General features: G+C 41.4%; 1 protein-coding gene across 1 annotated transcript in view; it reads left to right on the plus strand.

Annotated features, from left to right (window-relative positions):
- Positions 1-3225: 3225 nt before the first annotated feature.
- Positions 3226-13049, plus strand: part of HACD2 (3-hydroxyacyl-CoA dehydratase 2) — an 87690-nt gene continuing 77866 nt past the window's right edge. The window contains exons 1-2 of the mRNA XM_045540124.1: positions 3226-3533; positions 6350-6467. Of these exons, the coding sequence (XP_045396080.1) occupies positions 3379-3533; positions 6350-6467 (273 nt within the window). The 5' untranslated portion in view covers positions 3226-3378. The remainder of the gene's footprint in view (positions 3534-6349; positions 6468-13049) is intronic.

Raw genomic sequence — 13049 nt, forward strand, 5'->3', positions numbered from 1 at the left:
AAACAGTTGTTATACTATATCATTTAGGGAATAAGAACAAAAAAAAAAAGTGTGAACATGTTCGGTACAAACACAACCATCACAGGCCTAACTACATTTTCAATCCCTGGTTGGCTGAATCCATGAAAGCAAAACTCATGCATACACAGGGCTAAACATACGTGACTGTGTTTAGGGCCCACCTGTATAATTATCGTCTCATCACAAGGTTCTTAACTTAAATATATCTGCAGAGACCCTTTTTCCAAATATGGTAACATTTACAGGTCCCAGGTATTTGGTATCAGTATCTTTTGGGGAGCCATTTTTCAACCTACCATTATTTCCCAAGCATCTATCCCCTTCTTCTGGTAACAACCCCCTTCTATTAAAAAGAGGGACTATATCTCACCCAAACTCAGTTCATAGTTTGGATGAAGCCACCCTTCCTCCCACTATGGGTATATGACAAAAACCTGGCCAATTAGCATTTGTTATCTCCTTTGGCTATAATAATTGGCTCAGTAATGAGCACAGGACTCAAACTAGTGAGATTAGTTTCCAGGACTTTTGTTGGAACAAGTGAAAAAGAGACAAGATCTTTGTTCTGAGATGCTAGCTTAAGCAAAAGGAATGTACTGACTCACCAGCTGGGAAGAATAATGAAATAGCTTACAAAATTGAAGGAAAAGTAGCAGGTACCAGCCTCAGGGATTGGACTCAATGCCCCCAAGACACACACTCCCTCTCAGGTCTGCTTGGTTTATTTCTATCAACAAGATGGTTGCCAGGAGCCTCAGGATTACACCCTTTTATCTTTAACAATCCCAGCAAAAATACAAACACTACACCCCAGCATTCACATATCAATTTCACAGAAAGACCATGATAAGCTCTGCTTGTGTCGTCAGAGTCCCAAGTCTTGAAATAATTACTTTCACTAGTGAAACCATGACTGATCCAGACTCTATCATGTTAAGTGGTATATCAGGCAAAGAGGGAGAAACACACAAACAAAACAACTCAAACAAACCACCACCACCAAGGAAATACCACTGTGGCTGTCTTATAAAATGTGTAGGCTAGTTGGGGAGAGGAATCATAGGAATAAATATAAAATTACTGTGGTATATGTCATGAAAAGAAATACATGGAGACCATAGTAGGGAGAATGACTCATTACAGAAGTTCAGAGAAACTTCACTTGAGAAAGTGACTGCAGAATGTAGATCAAGAGGAAGAAGGCAGGGATACAGAGAGATTGTTTAGGCAGAGAGAATAGTTATGTGCAAAGTCCCTGTGACAGAAAGGAGCATTACTCACTGGAAGACCTAAGATAAGGACAATATGAGAGATAGTGTGAAGGGAGACTGAAGACGGGGCCAGATCATGCAGATTATTGTAGACCACATTAAATATTTCTTTCTTTATCTTAAGTTGCCATTCAAAGCCATTTAAATAAATGTCTTAAGTGGGTGAAGTGGGGGAAAGCAGTAGACATGAAAAAAGTTGTATTTGGAAAAGATCACTCTCACTGTATTGCAGAGAACAGACTGGAGTTGGACCTTAGTGACTGCAAGAAGATATACTGAGTTTTAAATTGATTTCCAACTGAAAGAGCTTTATGCCTTCCTACCTCCTCCTACTTTCCCATTAAGTAGATTATATTTTGAAAAAAAAATCAGTCAAATGAATGAAAGCTTTTACATGAATGATTATTTGGTTTTGCAAAATGGTTCACTTCTTTGTTTCTTTTGCAAAAAAAATTTTTTTTGCCCTATCACAGTCTGCAATTTGGGCCCACCAACTTGCTCTTTAAAAAAGTTAGGAAAATAAGGCAACACAATCTCTATATAATCTGTGAAGGCAGTAAAGGATGTGACCCCCACAATTGTTTGGTTCCTATCTCTCACTTCTTCCCTCCAGGTATCATGACTTTAAATACCAAATTTATATCTCCAGCCCACATTTCTTCCTTGAACCTCAGAGCCTAAAACCTAATTGTCTATTCAACCTCTCCACTTGGATATCTGACAAGGATTTCAAACTCAAAACATAAAAAACAAAATTACTGACTTCCGCCTTCAAAATTACTTCTTTTAGAACTTAGTTTTTCCAAGTTGCTCACAATGTCTTTTATCTCACACTTCATATCTAATATATCCACAAATCTTATGAGGTTCTATTTCTAAAATACAATCGGTTTTCATCACATCAACTGCTACCAGAATTCAATCGGTTTTCATCACCTCAATTGCTACCACTCTGGCTCAAACCACTATCACCAATGGCCTGTATTATTGCAATAACTTCCTGATATCACGTTCCACCAACTAATACCCATTTTCCTCTGGCTCCTTCTACATAATCTCTGGGACACCTATGACTTCGTCTCTTTCATTTAATGCCATGAATCCCAGTGCAACTTTGTAGACGTTCCATGAATACTTGTTGGAATGAATACATAAATATTTCAGTATTCATTTTAAGGAGATGCTTGGGTGTGTGAAAATTGACAGTAGGAGACTTTTACAAATAAAGAACCCCCTGGAACAAAGCAATGAGTGGAAAGTGGGGTCAGCAGATTCCCTCACAGCAGACAGGCTTTCCACCTAAGCCAACATGCTATTTTTGGTCATCGTGGATATAAATCTGCTCCCTTGCCCCGCACCTCCCCCTCAGCCGACCGCCTCGTCTAATCTCCCGTCCCACCCACGCGACGGGCGAGCCCAAGCGGCTTCGGGAAGGAAGATGCACTAGAACACCCGTCCAGCCCTCGCGGACGACGTTACATTGTAGGCCACACGGGCTTCTCCACTGTAACAATACCTTAAAATCAAAAGGCAGAGAACCTCCAACCGGACTATGGCTAAGGAGCAAAACCCACCATGCAAAGGACCGGGGAAGCGAAGTCGGCGTCAATTGCCCTGATCCAAAATGGCAGGATACTCGGGTGGGTGTGTTTAAAGGTGAAGATAGGGCCATTGGAGAAGGAAGTACGAAAGCATAATTGTTTTGATCCAACATGGAGGCCGTGGGTATAGGAGAGTGAATTGCCAGGGACGACGAAGCATCCAGCTGGCAGAAACGGCGAGCCTGGCCAGCGTGGTCAAACAGCACACTGACCCAACTCAAGATGGCGCCGGAGGTCGCTACCCGAGCGCAGAAGAGGCGGGGATTACCCTGATCCAAGATGGCAGCGGCGATTGAGGCGAGCCGAAGGACCGGAGCGCCAGGAGCGTCTGCGCCCTCACCTAAGATGGCGGCCACCGTGGGCGCTGTCCCCGGCCCCGCCCCGCGGCCCCGCCCCGCCTCTCCTTCGTCCCTCCCTCCGCCCCCTCGCCTGGCCAAGTCCGGCCGCGGTGCTCGCGCAGGCAGAGTGGGTTCCCGGGACTTGATATGGCGGCAGCGGCGGCTACTGCGGCAACCAAGGGAAATGGGGGCGGCGGTGGCCGGGCTGGGGCCGGCGAAGCCAGCGGCACGCGGAAGAAGAAGGGCCCGGGGCCTCTGGCCACGGCGTACCTGGTCATCTACAATGTAGTGATGACGGCGGGGTGAGGCTGGGGCTCAGGGAGGCGGGGAGCCAGCCTGGCCAGGAGGGCGCTCTGCGGCCCGCTGCGCGCCGTGCAGCCCGGCGGTTGGCGTCCGGGACCCGCACCTGGGCGCTGCGGACGGCCGAGCGCGGAGCCGGCCGGGTGCCGCTCTGCGCACACACGCCTGCGCCGGGGGCCGAGCCAAGTTCCAGGGAGGCGCTGGCTCGGGAGGGCCGTGGGAGAGAAAGAAGGTGGGCTGGCCACCGGGGCAGGTGTGGGGGCGGCGTGCCGGGCCATTCTGCGGCGCAGAGGACAACCCAGGCGGCCAGTCGCGAATGGTGAGCTGAGCAAACAAACGGGGAGATGTGGCTGCTGAGTGACCATTCATTTAGGCGGCTGTTTTCAAAATCCAGGCTGCGCTTTAATCTGAAAGGTATCGGAAAAGCGTTCAAAGTTTTTGACCAGTGGCATGAGCAGAGCCATGCTTTACATGAGTGTAGACTTTTTAGGGTGGGTTGGGGTGGGGAAGAAACTTGGGAGTGGAAGGCAGAGTTACTGGGGAGGGGAAGTATAGACTCTCGAAACAGGTTTTACTCATCTTGTGTCTCCTTCATTTCAGTCCATCCCTTTATCACAGCGGGTTTTTAGTTCTGACACCGGCTGTATGACTTTCCATAAATCGTCTCATTGCTCCAGGCCTCATTTTTTTCACCTATAAAACTAAAGAGCTGTGCTAGGTGATCTTGATTGTTCCTCCAGCTCTGCAATTCTTTATCCTGTGGTTTGGTGAGGAGGATCACGGGATCAGACTATTGTGTTTTATTTTATTAATATATAGATTTTTAGGTACAGGGTCTTGCTTTGTCACCCAGGTTGGAGTACAGTGGTGCAATCATAGCTCACTGCGGCCTCCATCTCCTAGGCTCAAACAATCCTCCTGCCTCAGCCTCCTCAGTAGCTAAGAGGACAGATGGGCACTGCCACACTTGGCTAATTTTTAAAAATTTTTTGTGGAGAGGAGGTATCACTATGTTGCCCAGTCTGATCTCGAACTTCTGGCCTAAAGCAGTCCTCCTACCTCAGCCTCCCAAAGTGCTGGGATTACAGCCATGAGCCATTGTGCCAGCCTGTTATGTATTTTTAAATTGTATTCATTTGTATAAAAAAATTTCCTTAACATTTTATTATGAAGAATTTCAAACATACAGAAAAGTTGAAAGAATTGTATAGTGAACTCCAGTTTTATTTAAAGTAGGTAATACATTGGCAGTGTTTAAAATTCAAAATATACCCAAGAACATACAGTGAAAATCTTTCCCCCCACCTTTCCCTTCTACCCAGATCCCCTCCACTGAAGCAACCAATTTTGTGTATGCTTAAGATGCTGTTACAAGCAAGTATGCATATACACTTCCCCTCTTTTTTAAAAAACACAAATGCTAATGTATCTTTATAGTTCAGCACTTTGTGTGTGTGTGTGTGTGTGTGTGTGTGAAAATAAATATATCCTGGGCAGATCATAGGCTTATTGCTAGAATTAGAAATGATAGGTGTTGAAACCTAGGCTCAGAGAAGTTGTGACTTGCTTGAGATCATAGAACTTGTTAATAAAAGGAAGTTCTGGATCTAGAAATCATTTCTCTTGACTCACAGGCCAGTGAAGAGCTACTAAAGGTAACAAGTTTCCTTTATCACATAAGTGGTCACATTGATTTTTAAAAGAGCACTCAGGAATCTGTGTGTGTGCATTTATATATAAACTTATTATCTTAGCAAGGGCATTCATGAGGGCATTGATGAGATCATTGGATTGGAGAGGTATCTTCAGACATGTTGATAAGAAGAAGTCTGTTCCTGGGCAATGAACATACAGCACGGGGTGGAGGGTAAAGAGTGGTATCTTAAACCAGGAGGAGAACTTGGGATTGTAGGAGCAAAGTAAGCTTTCTTCCATTCCACGCTGCTAATACTGGACCAGTTGTACCATTAAGGAATAAATTTCTTGTTTTACAGACTCTTATTTGATATCCTTGTATGATAGTTTTTAGAAATATTAACATAGACCACATACCCCTTTGACTAGTTGAGATTGCACATTTAGGTAAATCTCTTACTGCCATCGAGGAGACATACCTTCATAATAAAGATCCATTTGTTTCATCATGGAACTTAACAAATTAAAAATTACAAGACCTGACATTTATTTTGAGAAGGACAGTGGAACAGAAATGTAACGTTCACAGCTGTATGCTTAAGTGCTTCCCTGTTTTGTGGTTTATGTATCTGGCTTTCTTTTCTGAGTTGCCTTTGGGAGATTCATCTAAAAAACTTTTATTCTTAAAAAAAAAAAAACAACTTTTTATTTCATTTGCAATTTTGAATTGAAATTTGAATTCAGTTTTTCAGTTGAAAAGGATAGATTTTAAGATATGGGTATGTTCCAGTGAGGCACTTATAAAAATAATTTAAAACATCACTCTATTATTATTAAACACCCTTGAACTGCAGAGTCCATTTAAATTTTTCCCTTAACCAGTTTTTTTTTTCTCATCCTAGACTATCTGGCACCTAATTTAGCTTATTCCCTTCATTTTGGCCTTTATCTCAATAGACAAAGTTGCCAAAAAACCAAGCTCCAAATGGGTAAGGTGCCACTGTGCTTTTGCTGAGCACTCTTGGTAGGGTGCTTTTGGTAGTGCAACATTTCTGTGTATTACAGCTTGGCATTTGAGAAATACTATCAATAAATCTGGGATACTGATTCTTGAGATCTACCTTTAGCAATATCTGTTATTACAACCTCATTTTTCACCCTGAATACTCTTTTTTTTTTTTAGGTGGCTGGTTATAGCCGTTGGTCTGGTGAGAGCATACCTGGCTAAGGGTAGCTACCATAGCCTTTATTATTCAATTGAAAAGCCTTTGAAATTCTTCCAAACTGGAGCCTCATTGGAGGTAAGTCCTGAGATTTATTGTTGTTATTGATTTCCATTGTTATAAAGTAAAAAACATACTACTAAATTATATTGAAGTAGCCATATCTCTGTTAGATTTGCTTTAAATTTTGAAATTTTGTCTCTTAGCATACTGTAATGTTGACACCTAGGCTATCTTTTTGATGTTCTAGATAAGGTAAAATCTCATTTAACTTGTAATACCTGGAATATATTTTATATTCAACTTTTATTGGAAATCAAATGAAACAAGCTTATATTAGGATTTTTAAAAATTCTGGAGACATCCTAGGAAAGCATTGGCAAACTCATAATTTTGGTTGCCATATAATGGAAACAGTGAACTTGGTGGGTATAGATATTTGGAAGCGATGGATACAAGAAATAAGAGATAGTAGAGCCTGTCTGAAAAGCATCCAAATTAAAAAGAAAAAAAGTTTTAACAAAAGTTTATTGATTTGCCTGCATTAAGAGCAATGTATATCTGGTCTTCTCTCCTGGGGTAAATATAGATTAGGATATTTGAGCTACAAGTGCCGGAAACCCAATTTAAACTATTTGAAGCAAAGAAAGAATATTCTGGCTTCTACTTGATAAAGATACAGGGTTAACTTACAAGATCAAAGGAACCAGCTCAGGAATGAGAACCAAGGATTTGACACTGCTAGACTCTTCTTTCCACCTCTCATCTCTACTTATCTCTATTTCTGTTTTAATGTTGGCTTTAGGCTCTCCTACTGCAGACAGCCTTCTCCACACTTTGGGAAACAGGGAGAGTATTTTTCTCAGCTTCTGTGTGACACACACAGTTCTAGGGAAGGATTCTGGATGGCCCTACTCAGGACAGTTCAGACCCTTGCCAGTAGCGTGAGATACTTGATTAGCCAGGCTTAGGACATATGCCCATCCTTCTGTCCAAGGGACTGTAGACTTTGTTAATGGACAGGGGAAATGGGGCTAGCTTTGGCCCACAAAATCAATAGCTGCCATATAGTTCATTATGGTGAAAAACCTTCAGTTTGAAGGGAAGATCTGGTATTGAATTTCATTTCACTTAGCCTTCAGAGCAAGCCCATCTATTATGACATTCATACCTCAGTGGCAATTTTTAAAACCTGAACTATGGAATAATATTTAAGAAAAATTATTTACCTCTGGAATGAGATATAATACCTCTACCTCTCACTCTCACTTTTAAAAGCAGAAAGCTGTAGTTTTTGCTTTTTTTTTTCTCTTAGAAAGCAGAGGAATTTCAGTACTGTCCATTCTTATACAATTTAGGCAGGTGGTATGGTTGTAATGGGCTTCCACCTGGAGTCTGAGTACCCTTATTCTAAATATGCTGGTTTTATCAACTTACTCTGAATTTGCACAAGTCTTTTATATTGCTTATCTACCTCATTTTTTCATTTGTAAACTAGTTAGGGTAAGGTAGATTTTTTTTTTTTTTTTTTTTTTGAGACAGAGTCTCACTTTGTTGCCCGGGCTAGAGTGAGTGCCGTGGCATCAGCCTAGCTCACAGCAACCTCAGACTCCTGGGCTTAAGCGATCCTACTGCCTCAGCCTCCCGAGTAGCTGGGACTACAGGCATGAGCCACCATGCCTGGCTAATTTTTTTGTATATATATTTTTAGTTGGCCAGATAATTTCTTTCTATTTTTAGTAGAGACGGGGTCTCACTCTTGCTCAGGCTGGTCTCAAACTCCTGACCTCGAGCGATCCACCCGCCTCGGCCTCCCAGAGCTAGGATTACAGGTGTGAGCCACCGCGCCCAGCCAAGGTAGATTTTTAAAGTCCCATCCTACCCTAACACTTTTGGGTCTGCAAATCGCAGTGTGAACTGTTGTTTAAACTTAGAAGCTTGAGTGAGGAGGGGGAGGGGCAGGAGTAAATAAGCAGGGCTTTGTCTCTAAGGGCTGTGGCCAGCATAGTTTCCCTCTAGCTACAGAGAAGAAAATTTGGGGTCAGCACCATCAGAAACTGCCCCAGTGTAAGATATAGTAGGGAATTATACCCAATTGGAATACTTCAAATTTAAAGGGGATTCTGTCTCTCTAAAACTTTGTAATATTAGAAGTATAATTTTAAAAATTTTAGTATCTTTTAGGGAAGGTACATTAAATAGCGTGATACAAAATCCATTCAGGAATCCAGTGTTAGACTTTGAAGGATTAGCCTGTTTAGCCCTATAGAATTTTTAATAGGGATTTAAGAAAGTATTTTGGGTTTTTGGTTTTATGTCTGTTATCCCCACTAAGAACCAGATAGGTGACAGATCCTGGATTTGATTTTGGGAAGAAGACTAAGGAAGTGAAGACTCCCAGGAACCTGAGGGAATTAACATTGCAGAGATCAGTGATGGCAGCAACGCCATAGGCTGGGAGGTAGAGCAAGCAAGCTTGCTAAAACTGCATTTCCTATGCAGCCAGTTAAGGAGTGTTTTGTCACCTACCCAGTCTACGTCGTATAATGATAATAATAATAAATGTGTGTGGTGTTCTTTAATTACACGTAAGTTATCCTTATGGGAATTATTAGTGCTTGACAATATATCCTATTTACAGGAGGAAAAAATGAATTCAAAGAGGATAGCTACCCATCTGTATCTCTTTATGCTGAATGCTTTTCTTTATTAGGTTTTGTGAGAGTTTTCTTAAAAAGGAAATAGAAGTTTACTTGTTTTCAAGAAATTGCAAATCTTAGGAAAATCATAACACTTCGTTTTTTAAAGACTTAAATACATCTACCAAGCAAGTGCAAATGGGCATGTAGATGTGTAATACAAAAAGAAGCTTACTTTCTGAGGAAAACAAACAGTTTTTTTTACAAAATGGGTGCAAAGATATATTGTTCGTGATATAATGATACAGCTTTTTTATAAAATGGATACAAATCTTTTTTTTTTTTGAGACAGAGTCTCACTCTGTTGCCTGGGTAAGTGCCATGGCATCAGCCTAGCTCACAGCAACCTCAAACTCCTGGGCTCAAGCAATCCTCCTGCCTCAGCCTCTCGAGTAGCTGGGACTACAGGTGCACACCACAATGCCTGGCTAATTTTTCTATTTTTTGTAGAGAGGGGGGGTCTCATTCTTCCTCAGGCTGGTCTCGAACTCCTGAGCTTGAGCAATCCCCTCCTGTCTTGGCCTCCCAGAGTGCTAAGATTATAGGTGTGAGCCACCATGCCCGGCCTGGACACAATCTTAATTTTTTTCTATATACTCATCCAAGAATGTCTTGAATATTTTTTATGGATAATTTTCCAGGTTATCTACAACATATAGATTATTTACCACAGGTGGTAATTTAAATAAGTATGTGTTTCAGTAATGGGTGCTGTGGAGGTTGAGCCCTTGCTAATAAGAAGCTTAAAGTCTTGTTGGATAGATATTTTAGGACTATTGGCTGAAAATAACAGAAACCTTTTCAACTAGCTTAAACAGCAAGAGGAATTTATTATAAGTGTGTAGAATGTTCCATGGAATCCAAGGGCAGAGATGTTGTAGCTAGGCCTTAGGAATGGCCTGGAATCAGGGACTAGAGCACCACAGGGAATCCAGGAGTTCTCACTCCATCTCTTATATCTTCTACTCTCTCTCTCTCATATTCATTCTTCTCTTCTTGCAGACCAGTTTTCTCAGTTTCTTAGTCTACATAGCAGATAATGATAATAGCCAAAAGCTCCTGAGATTGTAGCTCCTATAATCCTGAGAGCAGCTATGATTAGAGTCTTGCTGCCAATCCACATTCCCAGGGAAGATCCTAATTGGTCCAGCTTAAATCAGGTGCTCATTCCTGGCCCAATCACCAGGAGTGTTCATTCCTGGAGCAATCACCTGTAGACAGGAGCAAGGTCACATTAACCATATAGAAGGGTTGGAGTGAATGGGGCAGTTTCTAGAAAAAGGGTGCTAAGTGGAAAGGCCAAGAAGTATTATATTTACCAAAATACTCACAAGACATTTAGTACAATGAAGATTATAATGTATGAGATGATTTATAAATTGACAAAAAGTAAAATGGTGATAATCAGTGTTGTGGGCCAAGAGATCAGTGTGTGAATAATGTATTGTATCTTGAGTTCAATCTTGAGTAAACCTGAGAGCTAATTAACATAGGTTGCAAAAATTATTCATGGATAAACAAAATATGGTATATCCATACCATAAAAATAAATAAATTACTGATACATGTTATACCTGGATGAATCTTGAAAACCTGCTCTATGAAGGAAGGCAGATAAAAAAAAGTCACAAATTGTGTGATTCCATTTATATGAAATGTCTGGAATAGGCAAATCCATAGAGATAGAAAATAGATTAGTGGTTGTCTATGGCAAATCCATAGAGATAGAAAATAGATAGAAAATAGATTATGGTATATCCATACCATAAAAATAAATAAATTACTGATACATGTTATACCTGGATGAATCTTGAAAACCTGCTCTATGAAGGAAGGCAGATAAAAAAAAGTCACAAATTGTGTGATTCCATTTATATGAAATGTCTGGAATAGGCAAATCCATAGAGATAGAAAATAGATTAGTGGTTGTCAGGGGCTGTAGGGAGGAGAGAATGGGAAGTGACTGCTAATGGGTACAGGATTTCTTTTTAAGGTAATGAAATTGTTCTTGAAATAGATAATGGCAATAGCTGCACAACCTTGTGAACATACTAAAACCACTGAACTGTAAATTGTAAAAATGTGAATTTTGTAGTATGTGAATTGTATCTAATAATTCAAGCAGCTTTTAACAAATGCTTTTCATCTATAATGAGCTGTGGATCATTTCTTTTTACTTCATTCTTTTTTAGGGCTCCATGATATTTATTGATAAGGCAGACTCTTATCTTTCCAGCTTTGCTGAGTAGAATTAAAGAATAAAAACTAGTAGGTTGCTGCAGTTATGGCAGTTTCAAATTATTTCTGAGAGAATTTGGATTTCTAAATATCGTTGGTTAACATAAGACAGTAATTATAACAAAGACACTTTCAAATACTCATGATTAGATGTGTCTCTGGGATTGACAGTGGGGATTCAAGTGGATTAAGGATTGCTCTGCAAAGACATGAACTGTTTGAGTGCACTTTCTACCCCAGTCTCTCTCTCTACTTCCTCTTTAAGGACAATAACTCTTAGATTTGTTCTTTTGAGGCTATTTTCTAGATCTTGTAAGCATGCTTCATTCTTATTTATTCTTTTTTCTTTTTTATCTTCTGACTGAATATTTTATAAATAAATAGCTTGTCTTCAAGCTCACTAATTCTTTCTGCTGCTTGGTCAATTCTGCTGTTGAGAGACTCTGATATATTTCTCAGTTTGTCAGTTGAATTATTAAGCTCTGGATTTTCTGCTTTTTTTTATTTCAATCTCTTTGTTAAATTTCTCTAATATGCTTCTGAATTCTTTCTCTGTGTTATCTTGAAGTTCATTAAGCTTTTTCAGGACAGCTATTTTGAATTCTTTGTCTGAAAGGTCACCTATCTCTGTCACTCCTGGATTGGTCACTAGTAAGTACCCTATTTAGTTCGTTTGGTGAGGTCATATCTTCCTGGGTGTTCTCGATGCTTATGGATGATTGTTGATGTCTGGACATTGAAGAGTTAGGTATTTATTTTAATCTTCACAGTCTGGGCTTATTTGAACCCATCTTTCTTGAGAAGGCTTTCCGGATACTCAAAGGGAATTGTGTTGTGATCTAAGTCTAGTCACTGCAGCTGTATCAGCACCTGGGGGTGCCACAGGCCCAGTAATGCTGTGACTCTTGCAGACTCAATGGTGGTACCACCTGGTGGACTCGGGTAAGATACAAGAGAATACCCTGGATTGCCTCTCACTCTCTTCCTTCACACTCTGTGCTGGGCTGGTGGAGTCGGGGGGAAGAGTGACATGGGTACTTTTTTGTGGCCACCAGCCCCAGGTCACACCTGAAGCCAGCCCAGTCTCACCCAAAGCCAGTAGTGACTGTAGCCTTCAGACAAACTAAAAATCAGATGAGCGATCATACTGCCTAGTTTCAAGATTACGTCAAGGAAAGAGGCACGACAGAAGGCCCCTGGCTACAGTCACTACTGGCTTTGCTGTTTAGTCAAAGCCCAAGGGCTCTTTAGTCAGCAGGTGGTGAATCCTGCCAGGATGGGGTCCTTCTCTCCAGGGCAGTGTGTTTCCTTCTGGCCCAGGCTGGGTCCAGAAATGTTATCCATGAACTAAGGCCTGGAATCAGGGGCCTCAGGAGTCTGCTTGTTACTTTATTTTACTGTGGCTAAGCTGGTACCCAAGTTGCAAAACAAAGTCCTCTGAGCTCTTCCCTTTCCTTTCCACAAGTGAAAAAAGACTCTCTCTGAGCCACACTGCCTATAGTTGGAGGATGGTTGACACAGGCACTGGTTTGACTGCCGCTGCTGGTGTCTTCCTGGGTCACGTGCACCCCAAGTCCACTGGCTCTGAGCCAGCACAGACACAGAAATTGCCCAAGCACTGCAGCCCTTGTGGCCCAACTGCCCTATGAATTCAGTCTAGGCCACAGACTGCTCTTTGTCTGCTGGTAGTAGGGAGGTGGGGCTAGCAGGAACTGGGCTTTGC

This window comes from Lemur catta, chromosome 1, assembly GCF_020740605.2.
Source record: "Lemur catta isolate mLemCat1 chromosome 1, mLemCat1.pri, whole genome shotgun sequence".
NCBI lineage: Eukaryota > Metazoa > Chordata > Mammalia > Primates > Lemuridae > Lemur > Lemur catta.